This window comes from Xyrauchen texanus, chromosome 32 (assembly GCF_025860055.1).
Source record: "Xyrauchen texanus isolate HMW12.3.18 chromosome 32, RBS_HiC_50CHRs, whole genome shotgun sequence".
NCBI classification, from domain to species: domain Eukaryota; kingdom Metazoa; phylum Chordata; class Actinopteri; order Cypriniformes; family Catostomidae; genus Xyrauchen; species Xyrauchen texanus.
In genome coordinates this window covers 16,256,368-16,275,430 of record NC_068307.1, presented here as the reverse complement: position 1 = coordinate 16,275,430, position 19,063 = coordinate 16,256,368, and the positions used below count along the sequence as shown (strand labels likewise).

Genomic DNA, 19,063 nt, shown 5'->3' with positions numbered 1-19,063 from the left:
AACCTACCCAGGGCCATAAATAATGTATAATAATATGATGTTAATTAATCTGTATTGTCCCTGATTAATTAATTAAATACAAAATACATACTGAGAGCAGCGTCAATGAACAGTGGAGCAGATTCCTGTGACTCTTCACTCAATCCATACGCATTCACGGCTTGCACACGGAACACATAGGTATCTCCTTTGACCAAATCATGGGCCACAAACCTGAAAATGCAAATCCAGATAGTAATGTCCAAAATAAACCTAGTCCTTGTTTAAAGGGATCATTCACCCAAAAATGAATATTCTCTCAACAATATTTCATATTTCACATTTCTTTCTTCTGCTGAACACAAACTGAGATTTTTAGAAGAAAATCTCAGCTCTGTAGGTCCATACAATGCAAGTGAATAGTGGCCAGAACTTTGAAGGTCCAAAAAGCACATAAAGGCTCCATAAGACTCCAGTGGTTAAATCCATATCTTCAGAAGTGACAAATCAAAAGTTAAGTCTCCACTTTCACTTCCACATTGTTCTTTTGTTTTTGGCGATTCTCATTCTTCGAGTATATCACCGCCTACTAGGCAGGGAGGAGAATTTATAGTCATTTCAGGAGAAATGGATTTAACCACTGGAGTCATATGGATACATTTTTATGCAGCCTTTATGTGTTTTTTGGATCTTCAAAGTTCTGGCTACCATTCATTTGCATTGTATGGACCAACAGAGCTGAGATTTTCTTCTAAAAATCTTTGGGTGTGTTAAACAGATGAAAGAAACTCATACACATCTGGGATGGCATGAGGGTGAGTAAATTATGAGAGTATTTTACATTTTTGGGTGAACTTTCCCTTTAAACCGGTCTCAGAAACACATTCTGATGTGATAAACCACTTTACTGTACAGTTGTATGTTTTTTACCTGGTGTGTTTGTAAGGTCTGTGGTTACAAGGGAACCAGACCTTGGAGCCAACCACAGAGGCATCCACATAATAACCCATGAGGTTGTTGGGATGTTTCGGGGGCTCCCACTGCACAAAAGCAGATGTTTTGGTGTTTCTGGAAGCAACCACCTGTGCCGGAGCAGATGGGACACCTGCATAAACCAAAAATGGAATGTCAAAAAAACTCCTTGGATAATGTCACAGATTAATGGGGAGGCTGGTATGGATGCCCTTCTGAAAGTGAATATATTATGGTGGATGGTTGCTTTTAAGAAGTGGAACTAAAACATGCTAAAAGTGAACTGTGTTATCTCAGGGTGAAAAAGTCAAACAGCAAATTCTTGTGGAGGACAGAGTTCAAGATCATTTTAATGTTTGAGCTTGCTCAGTGGGAATTTTTTTTTGTTTTCCTTTATTTTCAGAAAGCAGAAACCAGCCTGTGATGATATTAGCTGATAAACCAATGTTTTGAAAAAACGATCGTAATACATACATACCAATGTTTGGAACAATACCTGCAAAATACAGTATGGAAGTAGTTATAAAAGAAGCATTTGAACGTTCCTTGATGACCTTCTATGGACACAGTTACAGCTGAGATTAAATAGTTTGGCAAATATTATTTTGGAGAGTTAGACAACCAAAACAGCAGGGTTGATAAGTCAAATATTGACAGTTACTGTATAGCCTTCTTACCATGCGGGTCGACCTTTTGGATTGGAGCTGTAGGCTCCGATGGCTCACTCAAGCCATACTTGTTGACAGTGATTACACGGAAACGGTAAGATTTCCCGTCGTCCATATCGTAAACAGGATAACGGGGAGAGCGTAGCTGGACTGCAGTGTTGACTCTCTGCCAGAGGTGACTGTCACTTACACTCTAAGACGTGGAGAGTCATAGATGGCCATTATGAGGAGTCAGAGAGAGTAGAGTCATTATGTCTTCTGGTTTGAAGTGCAGCCCCACTCAAACTTATGGAATATTCGAAAAACAACCAGACTCTTTACAAAAATACGATTGCTAGCTATGTGCAGTAAAATCAGACAGTCAATAACATGTGTATTTCAATGTGTAGAATGTTTATGAATCCTATGTACAAATATGATCTTGACTATAGACTGTTTTAAATCAAAAATATGTTTTAAATGTAACATTATCTTTAGTATTTAAATAACATTTACATAACCTATTTATCCTAGCTCATTTAGCAATATAATAAGAAAAAAGAAGTCTTGTTAAAGATACATTTATAAAAAAAAGTGCCTACACACCTTCTCAACGAGGTACCACACATGTGCCCGTCCGCGAGGGCTTGGTGGTGTCCAGCTCAGAACAATGTATGTTTTGTTTATTTCAGTGGCATGCACATTGGTGGGTGGTTCTGGTATTGTAACATACACTAAACAGGAATAAATCAGATGTTTATTTATTCAAAATGGTATATTTAATATCATCTACATATCTACTCTTATTTGCAGTGTGTTAGTACTATTGTGTTGAGACAGCCTGAATTTTTGACAAAAACATATTTATCTCATTTAACAGATACTTTTAAAGAGAATGAACTTAAATACATACATAATATATTTATTTACCTGAATTACATGACACAGGATTACTTTGATTTTGACTGTTTCATAAATATTCTGTGTTGCATAGGTAAGAAAATCAGTTTTGGCCAAATATTCAAGTATTGTCTCATTTGAAAATCTTATGGTCTGATTTTAGATACATTTTATTCACAGTGCATAAAAAAAGAAGAAAAAACAAAATAATACATAGAACTTTAAATTGGTTTAATTTAATGGGGTTATATCGATTTAATGGATTATTTCACTCATGTATTAGCTAGTTAAATTCACTCTGAAGAACATGTTTCAGATTCACTCCCAGGTTAAATGTGGCAATGACTATAATTTAAAGGCAACCTTTGATGGAAATAAACACAACTGGGTTAAACAGCATTAAATGTAATACTAATCATATTCAAAGCCAACTGAATATTAAGAGGGTTTTTTTTCTCTTTTTGTAAGACCAGTCAAACACCTACTGACTGAAAAAGATGTCTCGATAGTTTGCCTATTCTTGAGAAAACAACATCTTTAGTGTAAGTTTTTACACTAAAGATGTCTTCAAATACTTTTCTTTATTCATGGTACCAATACAACTCAACATTAGGCCTTATTGTATTTATTGCAACTTTTGTTGACACCAAATGCATGCAGGATGTTAATTTACTGTATATTAAATATATTAAAAGACTTTGAATACAGTCTCATTTTTGACTCTTTCAATTGCAGTAGGTAGTGACTGATCTACACAGTATTTATTTTGTAATGAATTAATGAAACCTGGAATGTTAATTGTTAAATCAAAAATGTTAAAGTTATGTCTTTGGACAGAGAGAGCTTGCATGGTTTTGATCTAAATGATGGAATGATGATATCGATGATAAGTTAGAAAGTGAATGTACCTCCTTGTAGTTCCTCCTGTCGAATCACAATGTCATATTTTCCTTCGATTTTAATCACTGTTTCGATACATAAACATTATACTTTATTTTTAATTAAACACATTAAACACTAGTCTGTGATTATGTTCTTGACAGAGGCATTCAACCAACAAATTACAATATGATTTCATATATAGCAAGTTTTGTAGCTTATTTCAAATGTGACCAAACACCATGTCATGATTTGAGGATTTTCCCTCCACAAGGGAAACAGTCATACACGGGCTCAAACAAGCACAAAGTGAAAGAAAGCACACCCCTGCATAATACGGGTAACACGCAGCAATGCCTAAAGAATGATGTGTCTGAATCTGCAGCTGGCAAAAGAACTTAGCTGATCTACAACCAGATTTAGTTGCAAATCTTTTAATTTGGGTTATAATGGTCTTGTATCAGCTCAAGATGCTTTTATCTCAGGCGTGTTACAACTACCAATTGGCACTCTTTCCTCCTAATTACATTGTAGAATTTTGTATGAAATGAGAAGCCAGTATTTCATTTGCCAACAGGTCCAACCCTTTTTTCGAGGCTTACCCAAAGGAATCTTTTTTAGTCCTACCTTCCACATCACTCTCCACGGCTGCAGCAGTCACTCCAGTGGACATCCTAGAGGGCAGACTGATGCCAGTTTTGTTCACAGCCCTCACCCTGAAGTGGTAGGAGGCCCCCTCAGTTAGACCATGAACGGGCAGCTTGCACACTTTAACAGGGGATTCATTGCATTGGACCCAGTCCTTAGTTCCAGACTTACGTCTGCCAAGGTAACATGAAAGATGCATATAAAACATACTGCACATAAAATAAATGGGTGTTGATACAGATTTCCCAGATTATATTTTTTATTTTATTAAAATCTGATTTGATATCGATTAATATGGTGTAACAAGGTTAAAACGGGAAAGGAGGAGGTGGGAACTGGCTGAACAGTCAAAATAATATTTAATAAGAATTTAAACAAAAAGACACACAGAACCCAAACGCGCACATGGCAGCTGCATGTGGCTCTGTCTCTCCCGAACTGCTGAGTTCCGCGGCATTTATCCCTCTCATTGGCTGATTAGCCCAATTGGGGGCCAGGAGTGCATAGTCACGGCCTGGCCCGGCCCCGCCCTCCACCTCATCACATATGGGTATATTTCAGTTATAATACTCTCCCAACTAATGGTATTAATTATACAGGGGACCTTCTAACTAGGTACATTCTGAAAATATAAATGTTACTATACTATATTTTTATTAGTTTTTCATCATTTTGGTCACAACAAATCCAAGGTATTCAATCAATAAATAAGATATTATATTTCATATATCATTTTCTGTTTAATTGCATAATTTGTACAATTTACAAACATTTACATTGATTTGTTGAACACGTTAACGAGAGAGGACTTGGATGGCTTTATCTCATATGTACCATGTGTGATTAGAAATAAATTTATATTTTTTGTTGTTTGTGATCAACAACTGACTGTAGAGAACAGAAAGGATAATAAAAGAGACATTATTAAATGATAAAATAGGTTGCATGGATGTCGTCTTTGGACACGCATTACAGGGAACAACTTTTACTCTCAACACACAGTGAAAGGATGTCACTGCTGAATTCTCAAACCATTTTCTAATTAGTGGAGGTTTGTGCATTGAGTAAAAGATCAATTTTGGGATTTAAGAATCGATATTGAGATCATTCAAATGAGATCTTGATGCATCAGAAAATCAATATTTTTACCCACCCCTACTATTACTTGGTCACAAATTTGTGACTCATGATAACTCCTTTTTACAAAAAAGGTTTTGACACCATAGTATGTCATCATATCTTACAATTATATGTAAATAGAATTAATTTAATTAAAAGTGTGCCATGTTGGTTTATCTTCAAATGTGAGGTGAGTTATGGGGGCCTGGGTAGCTCAACGAGTACAGACGCTGACTACCACCCTTGGAGTTACAAGTTCGAATCCAGGGTGTGCTGAGAGACTCCAGCCAGGTCTCCTAAGCAACCAAATTGGCCTGGATGCTCGGGAGGGTAGAGTCAAATGGGGTAACCTCCTTGTGGTCACCATAATGTGGTTCTCTGCGTGGAGGCTGCGGAGAATAGCGTGAGGCCTCCACAAATGGTATGTCTCCGCGGTAACGCGCTCAACAAGCCATGTGATAAGATGCGTGGATTGACTGTCTCAGACACGGAGGCAACTGAGATTCATCCTCCGCCACCCGGATTTAGGCAAGTCATTTCGCCACCATGAAGACTTAGAGCGCATTGGGAATTGGGCATTACAAATTAGGGAGAAAAGTGAAATTTGAGGCGAGTTGTTTACCTGTCCACAAAGTATCCAGTGATAGGAGCCTCATTAGTGGTGTTGGGAGGTTTCCAGGAGACCAGTACGTAATCAGCATTTGCATCAGAGGCTGTAACATCCATAGGGGCTCCAGGGGCCCCGGCCACTGTGGGAGCGGCATCTGTAAAACAAATATACACACATATTTACACAGTTATTGGACATCTCCTAAAGTAATTCACAACTATTGCTGGGTAAATTACTCAAAATAAATAATCCACTACAAATTACTAATTACTTCTCTATAAAATATAATGAGATTACTGATTACTTCATCTACAAAGTAATCAAATTACAAATTATTTTACTTTTAAGTTACTTTCCTTGAAAAGCATTTGATTTTGTCACAGAAACGCTAACAGACATACATATGAATTCATATTTGAAATGTATTATACATATTTATTTTTCACAAGTAATAATTATTTTAATTGAAATTCAGAAACTGTAATCTGAATACAAGAATTTTATCAGTAATGTTTACACTACATTTTTGACTAAAGTAATTAGATTAAAGTAACTAATTACTTTGTAATTGGATACACACAACACTGTTCATTCCCATTTATGTCTAACACAAAATCTTATATTGCATCAGCTGCCCGGATATATTTTTACCTTTAACAAACAGGTAAGCACTGTGTTCTACAGTTCCGTCCTTGGTCCAAATGCGAAGGGTGTACAGACCCTCATCATCCTTGTTCAGGTGAGGAAAAGTGAGCTTGGCGACCCCACCACCAATAGACATCTCAATCCACCTGGATGGCTTCAGCAAAGTATCTATACACACAAACACAGTGTTAGTAGTTTGTACCTGAGAACTAATCCATCATCACTTTGACTTTTGCTATGGTTCTGAATAGGATACAAATTTCAGCATCTCACCATCTCTGTACCACATGGCCTCTGGTGGCAGATTTGGCAGATCAGGCACTACCACCATGGTGGAAAACAGACTAACAGACTCTCCCTCTGTACCAAACGTCACTCCAAAATTGTTCAGTAGGGTCACTTCAAGCTTCCTGGCGTGAATGCTACTGAGCAGAGGAACTACAGGAACACACCATCATACAGCAACTCAAGTTAAGTCATTTTCATATTTGTATAGTGCTTTTCAAAACACATTTAGTTTAAAAGCAGCTTTATACAGAAATGTATGCTGTAACAGAAAATGAAGCAGCAATGTCTTAAAGTCTTCATTGTGCGGTTTTATATACAAATAAAATGGAATTGTAGATTATGCCTTAAAATTATTATACATGTCTTTAGGCCCCCAGTGAGCAAGCCAAAGGCGACTGTGGGTCTGATTTGATAGATACCGACAAACCAAACAAATGTATATGCTTGTGCAAACCATGTTCATCTATACTAATAGGTTCATTGAATGCCTTACTGTGATATTAGTCTATTAGGAAAATGGTTTTATTCACTTTTTAATGAGTTAGTTCACATTATTTTAATTGTGCTAAAAGAGCCCAAGAGCTCATGAAATCAAAATAGATGTTTTGTCCACAAATCAGTTCTTGTTAATAATTTACTTTGAGAATATTTATGCAAACAGAAATAAAGTCATCACTATAAGTTTATCACCTTGAAATCTTCACAGACCATGTAGTGGTCAATTTTACCCTTTAAATGTACACTGTTGCAGCCCACCTAACCCAATGGAAATCTGAATGTGTTAGGTCATTTAGCTTGACCTGTATGATTTATATAAAATGTAACATCCCTTTAATGATAAAACATTAAGATACCTATAAAAGCATGTTTCGTTTTTCAAAAGTTTAAAAGCCGAAAAGTCAGCAGATTGAGGAATGACCAAACTATGAATGCATGTTTGTATAAGGACAATTCTAGGAGGTGTTTACCGCATGTCCTAACCCCCTTTAGGACAAAATTGTTTCCATGTCTTATCTAGGCTTTGAGCCTGGAACAGATACGAAATATTTATGGAACACGATCTCAAAAAGTCCTTCACAATTGAGTGTCAGCCAAACATAAATTGAAGTTATACCTTGTCCTGGCAGATGAGAGAGCTCTCCTCCCCCTAGTGGCCCTACGTGGAAAAACAACCGTAGATATGAAAGACTGCTCGTCACAAGAGAAAGCAGAAATACAAAAGACAGCGCAGTGACACTCACTCCTGACACAGACCATGGTCTTTGAGGTGGCCTTTCCATATGGATTGGTTACCACGGCACTATACACTCCAGAATCACTAACTGCACACCTGTAAGAGAACGACAAAATAAGTTCACAATGTGAATGAACAAGTCAAAAATGTGATTATATACGTCTCTCCGCATATCACATACTAAACGCAAGACTTCTAACGAAACAATTACCATATTGTCTTCAATGCCTTTCAAACACATGTTCTGATGTTGCTTAAATAAATATTCTGGGTTCAGTACAAGTTAAGATCACTCAACATAAATGTGTGGTAAATAATGTTGATTACCACAAATAAATACAATAAAATTAATAAAAATAATTTGGACTCATCCCTCCTTTTCAAAAATATAAACAAAATGAAAGAACAAAAGCAAAAACCGAGGCTACAATGATGTTCTTACAATGGAAGTGAATGGGGCCATTTTTGGAGGGTTTAAAGGCTGAAATGTATAGTTAGTATATATAGAAATGTAAGTTTATAATTTTATAAAGCACATACATTAATTGTTCTGTTAAAACTTGTGTATTATTTGAGCAGTACTTTTTTTTTTTTTTAATGTTCATGTCATGAGGAATCAAAATGTATTTGATATTTTGACATATTTGGTCATTCTACTATAAAACATACTGTACATTTTAGGACTCAAAACATAATCCTCAATTCAATAATAGTATTTATTGAAACTAAGCTGCAAAAACACTTCGTTCTCTACTTCCACGACTTTCCTACATCACTAGGGGGTCCATTAATTCAGGACTGCCTCTACAGCGAAAAAAACATCAACCCCGCCCACTGGTGCATCAGTTTGTATACTGAGAGAGAGCAGGACGGACAGGCCTAATTTGGCCTCACTAGAACTGAACACCAAAGGGGACCCATCTAGACTATTTTGAATTATTTTCGTCTTTGACCATTGTCATGTATCTCGCATGACTTTTAGAAGACTCAATGTCAAGTTACAACTCTGTAAAGGAGAGTCCTTTGGGCTGCTCTGGGACTTGCAGTTTTGAGCACAAATGCATCCTGGATGCATTCTTTTGATGAATTGCACTATTTTTAATTGTTGGTGTGTAAACATGCACTAGATGGATGCCTTTTGATGCATTTCCAGTGATGTGATACTGTATGTGTGTGTCTATTCACCTTGATTTGAACTATGTACAGCCGTGTCAAAAATTATTGGCATTGACATACATTTTGTGTTTCGCAAAGTTTTCTGCTTCAGTTGTTGTGGTGTTGATTCACATTGTTTCTAGTTTATTGTGCAGAGTGATCAGATGCATTTAAATAATTGCAAAAAGCTTCATTTTCCCAAAAAATTAACTTCATCACAAAAACCCAAATTTCACAGTTTTTTGTCTCCTCCTGAGGAGTCAGCTATGGAATTGTGTCACCACCAGTAGAGCTTGCTCAAAATTGGTGTGAGTGCATCTGCACGCACAGTGAGGTGAAGACTTTTGAACAATGGCCTGGTGTCAAGAAGGGCAGCAAAGAAGCCACTTCCTATCCAAGAATAACATCAAGGACAGACTGAAATCCTGCAGAAATTACAAGGACTGGACAGCAGAAGACTGGTGCAAAGTTATTTTCTCTGATGAAGCCCCCTTCTGATTGTTTGGGAAATCTGGAAAATCGATAGTCCGGAGAAGAAAAGTTGAATGCTACCATGAGTTCTGTGTTGTGCCAACAGTAAAGCATCCAGAGACCATCCATGTGTGGGTTGCTTTTTATCCAAGGAAGTGGGCTCTCTCACAATTCTGCCCAAAAACACTTCCACAAATAAAGAATGGTATCAAAACGTCCTGCAAGAGCAACTACTCCCAACGATCCAGGAGCAATTTGGTGATGATCCATGCATTTTCCAGCATGATGGAACACCATGTCACAAGGCAAGAGTGATACTGAAGTGGCTCAGAGATCATTACATTGAAATTTTGGATCCGTGGCCAGGCAACTCCCTGGATCTTAATCCCATAGAGAACCTGCTGTCAATCTTCAAAAGGAAAGTGGGCAAGCAGAAGCCCACAAATTGTGATCAACTCCGAGCACTAATAAAGCAAAAATGGATCGCCATCAGTCAGGATTTGGCCCAGAAGCTGATATCCAGCATGCCAGAGTGAATTGCAGATGTTATGAAGAACAAGGGTCAACACTGTAAATATTGAGTCTTTGTATATATTGAATGTTTTTGCCAATAAATGTCTTTAAAACTTATGAAATACTTATCATTGTGAAATTACATGTGAAAAAATAATCTACAAATACTGAAGCAGCAAACTTTGCAAAACACAAAATTTATATCACTGCCAATACTTTTGGCCATGGCTGTATGTTCAGTTTGGCTCGTATCAGCGTGAATTGTATGTTTCTTTGGCTCATATCAGCGTGGATTGCTTGTGAACCAGTCATAATACAATTCAGGATTTGCAAAGGAACTGTTATTGAAGAATGGGGCAGTTAAAGAGCAGTTTGCCCAAAAATTAAAATTCTCTCATTATTCAATTACCCTGATGCCATCCCAGATGTGTATGAATGTCTTTCTTCAGCAGAACACAAATGACGGTTTTTAGAAGAAGATAGAACTCTGTCAGGTCCTTATAATGGAAGTAAATGGGTGCCAGCACTTTGACAGTCCAAAAGTCACATTAATGGGGCTTTTCCACTGCACGGTACAACTCGACTCAACTCGACTCAACTCGACTCGCTTTTTGGGGGTTTTCCACTGTGGCTAGTACCTGGTACCTTTTTTTAGTACCACCTCGGTCGAGGTTCCAAGCGAGCCGAGCCAATACTAAATGTGACGTCAAAATCCTGCAGATCACTGATTGGTCAGGGAGAATCGTCACAACCAGTGTTACTGGATTTCAACCCGCTAGTTTTAAAGTTAGCAACAGCGATAACAGTATCATTTGTTCAAGTGCCTGTCGAATTGTGAAAAAATAAATGTCTGTGCGTAAAACCACGCCATGGTCAATAAACGAGGTGCAGACGGTCCACTCGTTAGTGATGAGCGAAACGATAAAGTCCCTCTGGAAATGTATCAGCTGTTGGCCGTACACGGCTACCAATAGTGTAGGGAAAAGTAAAAAAAAAAAACGTAAAAGTGACTACAGAACAATCAAGGAAAAGTGGTTGTGGTTCGACCAAATGGACGCTGTCTAAACCGGCGAGCAATGGGAGATAGAGTGCCCTGAACTAGCGTTGATCCACAATGGAGGATGGTATGTTTTGTAATGTTAACTCTATACTCTGCTTGAAAGCTTCACTTTATTTAGTTGACCAGCTATTGCAAGCTTGCGTCTAAAACAACCAGGTCAATTTAGCTGTTACACTTGTGTAAAATCACCATGCAACAACTGCTTTATGCAGCAAAATGAGCTAGTAGCTAACAGCTAGCGGTCGTGTTATTGTTTTGGTCAGTTTGTGTCATGTTTAAGATGATGTCACGGCAGTAGAGGGGGTTCAGCTATGTCGATCAGCATATAATCCCACCCACGTTGAGGTGGCACTAAACTGCAGTGGAAATGCAAGCTCAGAAGAGTAAAGTGAGTAGAGTTGAGGTGAGGTGAGTCGAACCATAACGTGCAGTGAAAGAGTGCCATTAGGCTGCATAAAAGCAATTAATTTGACTCCAGTCGATCAATGAATGTCTTCTGAAGTGAATTGAAAGGTTTATGTAAAGAACAAGTCGATAATTAAAACTGGAGTTGTGTGGATTACTTTTTTGGGTAAACTATTCCTTTAAAAATACTATTGGACCCGATCGGAAAACTGTCAAACTTTCATTCATGAATATTTAAAATGTCATGACTGTTTGATAGTGTTGCTGAATGTTAAAAGTTGTGCTTAAGATGAACAGTTTAATATATTTGGATACAATGTGTTGGACATGCATGAAATTTTGTTTTAGAATTTTGTGTAGCTTGTTCAAACCCAAGCCAAATCTGAGGCAGAGGGCCAGAGACAAGTTGGAGCATGATCATATATTACTAAATAATGATTGTTTTGGTTAAAAAAAAAAAAAAAATACACATTACTAACATTATCAGTGGACCTCAGGGAAGATAATAAAATAATAATAAAAAAGAGCATGCCATGACCATTTAAATTGTATGGTTTATTTTTCTGGTTACTTTAGAGTTTATGGCGTTACGTCTTCATGGCAACAAAGTTGTAAAATTAGTAATGTAAAAAATAATATTTTGTCACACTAAAATCATGTTAACACATATTGTTTATGTCTTGTGGCTATACTTTTGAAACAGTGAGTATATACAGTATTATATACATTTGGCCCTACTAACTTCCATTAGTGCCAGGGGTAACCCAGATATTTGCTTTTTCAAAGAAAAGGGGGGATTTTTTATTTATTTTTTATTATTTAATTATAATTTTTTTGTTGAGGTAAACAACTTATGCAACAAAGGCTGTCGATTGAGCTTAATTTGAATTAAATCCAGAATATTCCTTTAAGCACCTTTCCTTATGCTATTACTGGCCAAAGAGGCCATTAAATGAGACAGTGGGGGATGCTTCACTGAACACTACCTGAATCAAAGTTCTGATGAACTTCAGAGATTATAACCATTAAGCTATCTATTATTAAGCCTACCAACTCATTTTAAAACTGATTAAAATATCAAAATGACTAATTTTAATCTATATATTAAATGAATGGGCATTTTTGGTCCTATGCTACAGGGATTTTTTGGAGTCAGTACCAGTGTTGAACGTTTTATGTAATAATTCAGTCCAAACAGGGTCTAAATACTCTCATTAAGGGTTTTTGCTCTGGTCCCTATAAGATCCTAGTCACACCAATACATATACTGTATGATATCACAGATTAAATGCTATACTGTAAATATTGTTGTATAATTTTCAATGGTGAGAGGTCTTGAGTGAATAAACAGTCTGACTGATGATCAGGTTAGTATATAGCTATTAAACAGGGTGGAAAAACCTGCTCTCTGTGTTCCTTACACCTCTTTTAAGAACCATTTGGTACGAGTGTAACAGAGATTTATGAGTCCAGAACATGTGTTAGACTGAGATCTCAGACATGCTGTGCTGGTCTTTAAGGAGAGCCCAGAGTGTGAGAATAGAGCAACGAAATGTGACCTTCAGCCTGTGTGGACTATTTAGAGCCTCTATCTTTCCTCAGCAGTGCAGACCTGTTGGTTCTCAACAAGAAAAGTTATCACGCATTTGGATTGGTCATTTTCTTTATGAGAGTTCAATAAGATCAGAAAACAAGCCTCTTTAAGAATGAATGAGTGACTTAATTGTGGCCACTGCTATGGGCATCTCGGAGAGATGCTACTGTAATGGCTGACTGTGAGTCTTGATGGCGTCAGTCATTCCAAGATCAAATGACGCATAGCTAAACTGAGCAGCACCAACAGCTGAGACTTCTTCAAGAAGAACCTCACTGGGACTAAATAGGAAAGTGTCCTTCATTCACTTTCACAGGCCATTACAGAGAGGAAAAGTTGAGTCTATGCTCAGTTACTGGTCTGGATATCAATAAGTGGAAGTAATGGCCACAAACTGAAATCACAACAACAGCTGGCTGATACACGTTTAGAGATTTCAATATCTTAGACTTTGTTATTTTGGAAATAACCTGATATGTGGCATTAATTCAAACAGTTACTTGAGTTGTCAACCCAAGTATAAATTGAACAAATATATGAGGCTCATGATGTCATACCTGCTAATAAAAAGGCTGTGAACCCCATACTTGCTCTCAATTTTGAACTTTCCAGGAGAACTCAAGGGTTCAATGGCAACATCATTCTTATACCTGTCAACAAAGAGAAACAATAAATTATATTAGTTAATTTTATTATATTGAATTCATCACTATATTAATATATATAAGAGTCAATTTCATGAAACCTGTTAAGAACATGTGAGAGTCATCTTTTATCAAATCAAAAGAAAGAAATTACATTTTGTTTATAATTTCTATGAAGCTTATTTATAGAACCATTAAGATTTATTTTGCATTGTGACATTTTCATGACAATTAAGCATCATCATAACACAATAAAAATCTCATGAGTTTTTTATTGAAATTGTAAAATATATATTCAGCATTGTAGCATTTGTTGTACTGCTTTTAATCTATGATTTAAATAAAATAAAAAATAATTTTATTACAGTAATTTATTTGAAAGTTACCTGCACATGTTTTTGTGAGATTCTACCTTATGTTGATGCCTGTTTTTATTAAAGCTGAAGTGTGTAATTTCTGCACCATAGCATCACCAAATGGAACTGCAAAAATAATCAGTTTCAAAATTCCCCCCATCTACCATTGGTTGTACAAACAAATAGTCCCACCCCAAACGCATACCATTAGTCCTGTCAATGCTGCTTGTTCAGGATGGACAGACAGCTCAAACAAACAGAGAAATGTTTTGATAGTGCCACAGAGCCATAGTGTTACACTTTTAAGTGAAATACAAATACCTTACTTATAGCTGTATAAAGCTGGGAAACGAAACCAATTTAAATTTTTTCAATTCTTTTTCATTTTCTCCCCTTTTCTCCCAATGCACTTTAAGTCCTCATGGTGGCGTAGTGACTCGCCTCAATCTGGGTGATGGAGGATGAAACTCAGTTGCCTCAACATCCGAGACTTGTTGAGTGCATTACCGCAGAGACATAGCACGTGTGGAGGCTTCACATTATTCTCCACGGCATCCACGCACCACACACCCCGTGCCCCACCGCGAGCGAGAACCACATTATAGCGACCACGAGGAGGTTACCCTATGTGACTCTACCCTCCCTAGCAACTGGGACAAATTGGTTGCTTAGGAGACCTGGCTGGAGTCACTCAGCATGCCCTGTATTCAAACTCGCAACTCCAGGGGTTGTAGTCAGCGTCAGTACTCACTGAGCTACACAGACCATACACACATCAGCTTTAAAAAAAGGTGAAATTTATTGTAAAGATAGTCCAGTGATGTATTCAAAAATACTGATTATGAAAAGATTGAGGACAATCTTAAAACATTAAGCCAAACCATTTGACGATGGGGTTGGGGTGGCCGGAAACAGTGCAGAATAGTTTGACAGGGGTCTTTTCCCACACAGTGTGAGATCTCAGACTGATCAGGAAGTCTGGTGGTCTGGGAACCTCAGCAGTAATCTCCTTCCTTGCTGACACCTAGTGTGGACAATGTAAGACTGCAATGCCTTATTCTGAGCAGGGCGGAATAATCATAAAGGGCCTAAAAAAGTCTGACATCTGAAGAATTGACTTCTATGACTTCTATCGACTACTATTGTTTTAATGTTAAAGTGTGATTAGCAATAGAATTCCTTCTATTCTTAATAATGGAATAATTGTATTTAATTGGAAACTCATTGGGTAGGAGCTATTTTAGTATAAAAAAGTATAAGCACTGAAACTGATGGTCACCTGTCTTGTGATCTCAACATTTTCCACTTGCTCATGTGTAGCCTCTTTCATCCTGTCCAGCTCCTGCTGCAGCTGAACCAAGTCTCTTCCAAAGTGAGCTGTCATTCTCTGATACTCCTGCATGCCCTCAGGAGCCCTGGCCACATGAAAGAAATTAAGAAGATGCAAGTGGTAAGCATTGAGTATTATATTTATGGTATTCACATGTTTATTAAAAAATGCTGATTTTTTTTTATTAGTCACTAAATAAAACTAGATAAATAAATAATAGGTGTGAAGCTTTATCTTTTGACCTTAAGGAAATATAATATAATTTATATATAATTTTGACATAACCAGGCCAAATAGCTGATTGTTTAAAAATATTGCAAATAATATGCATTACAGTATAGTTCAGTGACACTATAAATTTTGTCATCTGTACAAATAGAATAGGGCTTCAGGTTTTCTCTTACACCATCTTAAAATAGCCTGGTGAACTGTAATAATGCAGTAGCCAATCATATCTCACCTCTCCCTGAAAGTTGGCACTGTGTATGCTGGTTCCGCCATAGCCTCAGTGGCCTGGACCTGCTCCTTCTTCACTGACTTGGAGCTTGACTTCCTGTCCATTGACAGCACACATCAGAACAGCACTTCTAATATATTTCAATGTTTACATCATGTTATAGTGCACACAAGCAGTACATTACATTTTATAGCAGTAAGCTCATTATGACTTAGTGCTGTTTTACAAAAGTCAACTTTGCCAACTGAAGGGTGAATTATTCCATTTATTATATCATTTTATATATTGGATTTACTTTATAGTGGTTATTATAATTTCCAAAAAATTTCAGCCTAAGGTGGTTTGCTGCCTGGCCAAGCTGGCTTTCAGCTATTGTAGTTTAGCTGGTTGTACAGATGGTCTCCCAGCCAGACCAGCTGAAAAGTGCCTAAAACCATTAAAGAAACAGCCTGACCAGAGGAAATTAGCTTGGATGAAAGCAAAGACTAGCAAACCACCTTAGGGTTAGCTGCAGCTACATTATCCTAGCATGCTATCACAAAGTTATAAGGATGTTTTTTCAGTTGAAATTGCTTAATTGCACATATTAAATCCATCTCTGTACCAAATAAAATGTCTGGTAAAGCTAATGAAAGTTCATGATAACATATTCTAACAGGGTATGGTGCTAAACAAATGCAGCATATTTCATTCATAAATGCTAGCAAAGCTATAGAACAACTTACTGAAAACCAAAGGTTTTGATTTTGTCTGCACCCCAACATATGAATTAAATGTGATTAAAATGGTAATTGAAAAAGATTAAGTCATCCATTTCTTGTTATTTAAACAAGGCTCCATGATTCAGATTCTTTTGGTTTTCCCCACGTCTTCCATTTCTTTTTCAGGGCCAAAGTGATTGAACCAATGAAATCAGTTCTGCAGTGCACAGTAAGCTGGCTGTGCAGGATCAGTAAAAGCAGACATTTATTCATGCTTGTTAACCTGATGGCAACAGCAACAAAACTGCAATCAGAATTCTCCTCTACTTTTGAAATGGAATTTGAATAACTACCATTTCTTGATGACTGAGAAGCTTGACAGCCATGCTTCTTTTCATAGCATATTTATAAAGCATTATTTTCTCATGTTCTTCCAAGAAGTATGGCGTAACGTTGAGTCTGTTTACAATGCACACTAGCTTTTCTTCTTAAATATATGTCATGCCATTACACCTGACTGGGTATTCGACCCAGCTATCTTGTAGTCTATAAGCAAGTAACCTGATTTTTTTATTATCAACAAAGACAGCAGAATTAGCATAAGCGTATCCTGCCACATGTTTAGAGACAGATGTTCTGGGCTGCTGAACCTCTGAGCCAAGCTCACGCCAAGGCTATTCGCATTTATGGCCATATCCCATACCTTGACAGGTGAACAACATGTTTTGAGCTTTGATGTTGTGTTTGCTCTTGCCGATAAAGTGTAATGGCCCTCGCAGGCATGTCAGGAACACTCTGAAAAAGACCTAATGACCACACCAAGACCCCATTGTGTATGCTGGACAAAATACTGTTAAGAATGCTTAAAAAAGGAACAAAACCAGTGTTATAGCCCATTCCATATTGAGTAATAGCATAGTTATTATACTGAGCTTTTTAAATCACAATAACCAATCATTTCCAAAATTTTGCCTGCAAATAAATGTACATAGTGAATTGCAAATTGCATTTAAATATCTTTTTTTATTATTATTATTATTTGACATTTAACTTTAGTGCCTAAATCTCAAAATGTGTTTATGTGTGGAAGTGACTCAAAATGTTGATGTTCACACATATTTAATTAATTGAAGCATATCAGATATTCAAAATTTTAACCTGTTTTGACTACAGTTGTAGCCAAGTCATCATCTTTAAAAATGTCTCCTGACAAAGACCAAAAAGTCTATGTTGCTTACAAAAGAATAAATCTGCTCAATCAGATATATTGTATGTAATACACTGTAAGTATGAATTGTCCTTTAGCTTCTGGTAATTTAAACAGAAAACACTGTAAAATAGCACCATTAATGTCTCTCTACATTCCAGCAGCTCAAGTGCCTCACATTACTGGGGAAAGTGCATAGCATAACTAAGACAACTTATCGCCACAAACATACACATCTCTGCAGTAAAAATTCTAGTAGGAAAATAAAACTTAACTTCATTATTCAAAATAAACTTCATATTTGACCTTTAACCTACAGATAATGTGATAGGCTGCCATGACCAATTAGGTCTTATGTGAAAACAAAAACATAAGTTCAAAACACAAAAATATTTATCTCAATTACATTATCTTCTATTGAAACTCTGAAAAAGCAAAGCACAACCCACAGAAAATCCAGTTACATAAAAAATAGAACACTCAAAAATGACCACAAACATTTTGTAAAAAGTCCAGATTCATATTGATTAATTGGACAGCCTTTCCCTCTGAATATAACAAACAAAACTAAATTTTTTGGAATACACCAAATTTGAACATCAGAGAAGCAGAAATTTTCTAAAACATTTGAAAATGGAATAATAAAATATACTGATACTTACCCCAAGAGAAATGAAGAGCTTTGGGTGTTTGAAGGGCAGCCTGAGAGCAGTTGGAAAGCTCTTGCTGATGGAACAAAAATAATGCACTCACTTAGGGAATGCCTTCTCTCAGCCACCCCATGTAAGGATACTCTTTAAGACTATATATAGCATTTATCTCAATTTTCACACCCATTTTACTGATTGAAAGAGAACTAGAAGACAGATGTAGTTTAAAATGTTAAATTAGCTATTTTTTTATTGCTCTTATCATCGAGACATGAAGATAAGGAGAAATATAATTTTACTTGGAATAACAGCCTCAAGATTGCATTTGCAAGGTGCAGGTGTACTCCACGATAAACTTAACTTGATGTAACTTGTAAACGTGAGAAAGACATTTATTATAATGATGGCAACGGTGGACGATGGCAACCATACAAATATATAGGATTGATTATGGAGACCAATAATTTCTTAAAAAATATGTTTCTCTCTCCAAGAAGAAGAGATTTCTGTAAAAGTGCTGAAGTTGCCATCTTGGGAGCCCTTTTAGGGTTTTAATGTACCCCTCCCCTGACCTGCAGTTGCCAAAATCTATTTTTAAC

The 19,063-nt window shown here is 36.8% G+C and overlaps 1 protein-coding gene across 3 annotated transcripts in view; it reads right to left on the bottom strand.

Annotated features, from left to right (window-relative positions):
- Positions 1–18,588, bottom strand: part of myom2a (myomesin 2a) — a 30,447-nt gene extending 11,859 nt beyond the window's left edge. Inside the window, exons 1-18 of one of the 3 annotated variants that reach the window (XM_052101502.1) lie at positions 18,477–18,588; positions 17,311–17,413; positions 15,910–16,002; positions 15,399–15,534; positions 15,001–15,143; positions 13,677–13,769; positions 7,929–8,017; positions 7,802–7,843; positions 6,673–6,837; positions 6,406–6,567; positions 5,767–5,908; positions 4,005–4,198; positions 3,407–3,463; positions 2,205–2,332; positions 1,629–1,812; positions 1,430–1,447; positions 910–1,084; positions 92–213 (exon numbers count right to left, since the gene is read on the bottom strand). In XM_052101502.1, the coding sequence (XP_051957462.1) occupies positions 92–213; positions 910–1,084; positions 1,430–1,447; positions 1,629–1,812; positions 2,205–2,332; positions 3,407–3,463; positions 4,005–4,198; positions 5,767–5,908; positions 6,406–6,567; positions 6,673–6,837; positions 7,802–7,843; positions 7,929–8,017; positions 13,677–13,769; positions 15,001–15,143; positions 15,399–15,534; positions 15,910–16,002; positions 17,311–17,390 (2,023 nt within the window). In that variant the 5' untranslated portion in view covers positions 17,391–17,413; positions 18,477–18,588. The remainder of the gene's footprint in view (positions 1–91; positions 214–909; positions 1,085–1,429; positions 1,448–1,628; positions 1,813–2,204; positions 2,333–3,406; positions 3,464–4,004; positions 4,199–5,766; positions 5,909–6,405; positions 6,568–6,672; positions 6,838–7,801; positions 7,844–7,928; positions 8,018–13,676; positions 13,770–15,000; positions 15,144–15,398; positions 15,535–15,909; positions 16,003–17,310; positions 17,414–18,476) is intronic. The other 2 variants (XM_052101503.1, XM_052101504.1) reach the window with 2 other exon arrangements.
- Between the last annotated feature and the right edge of the window lie 475 nt (positions 18,589–19,063).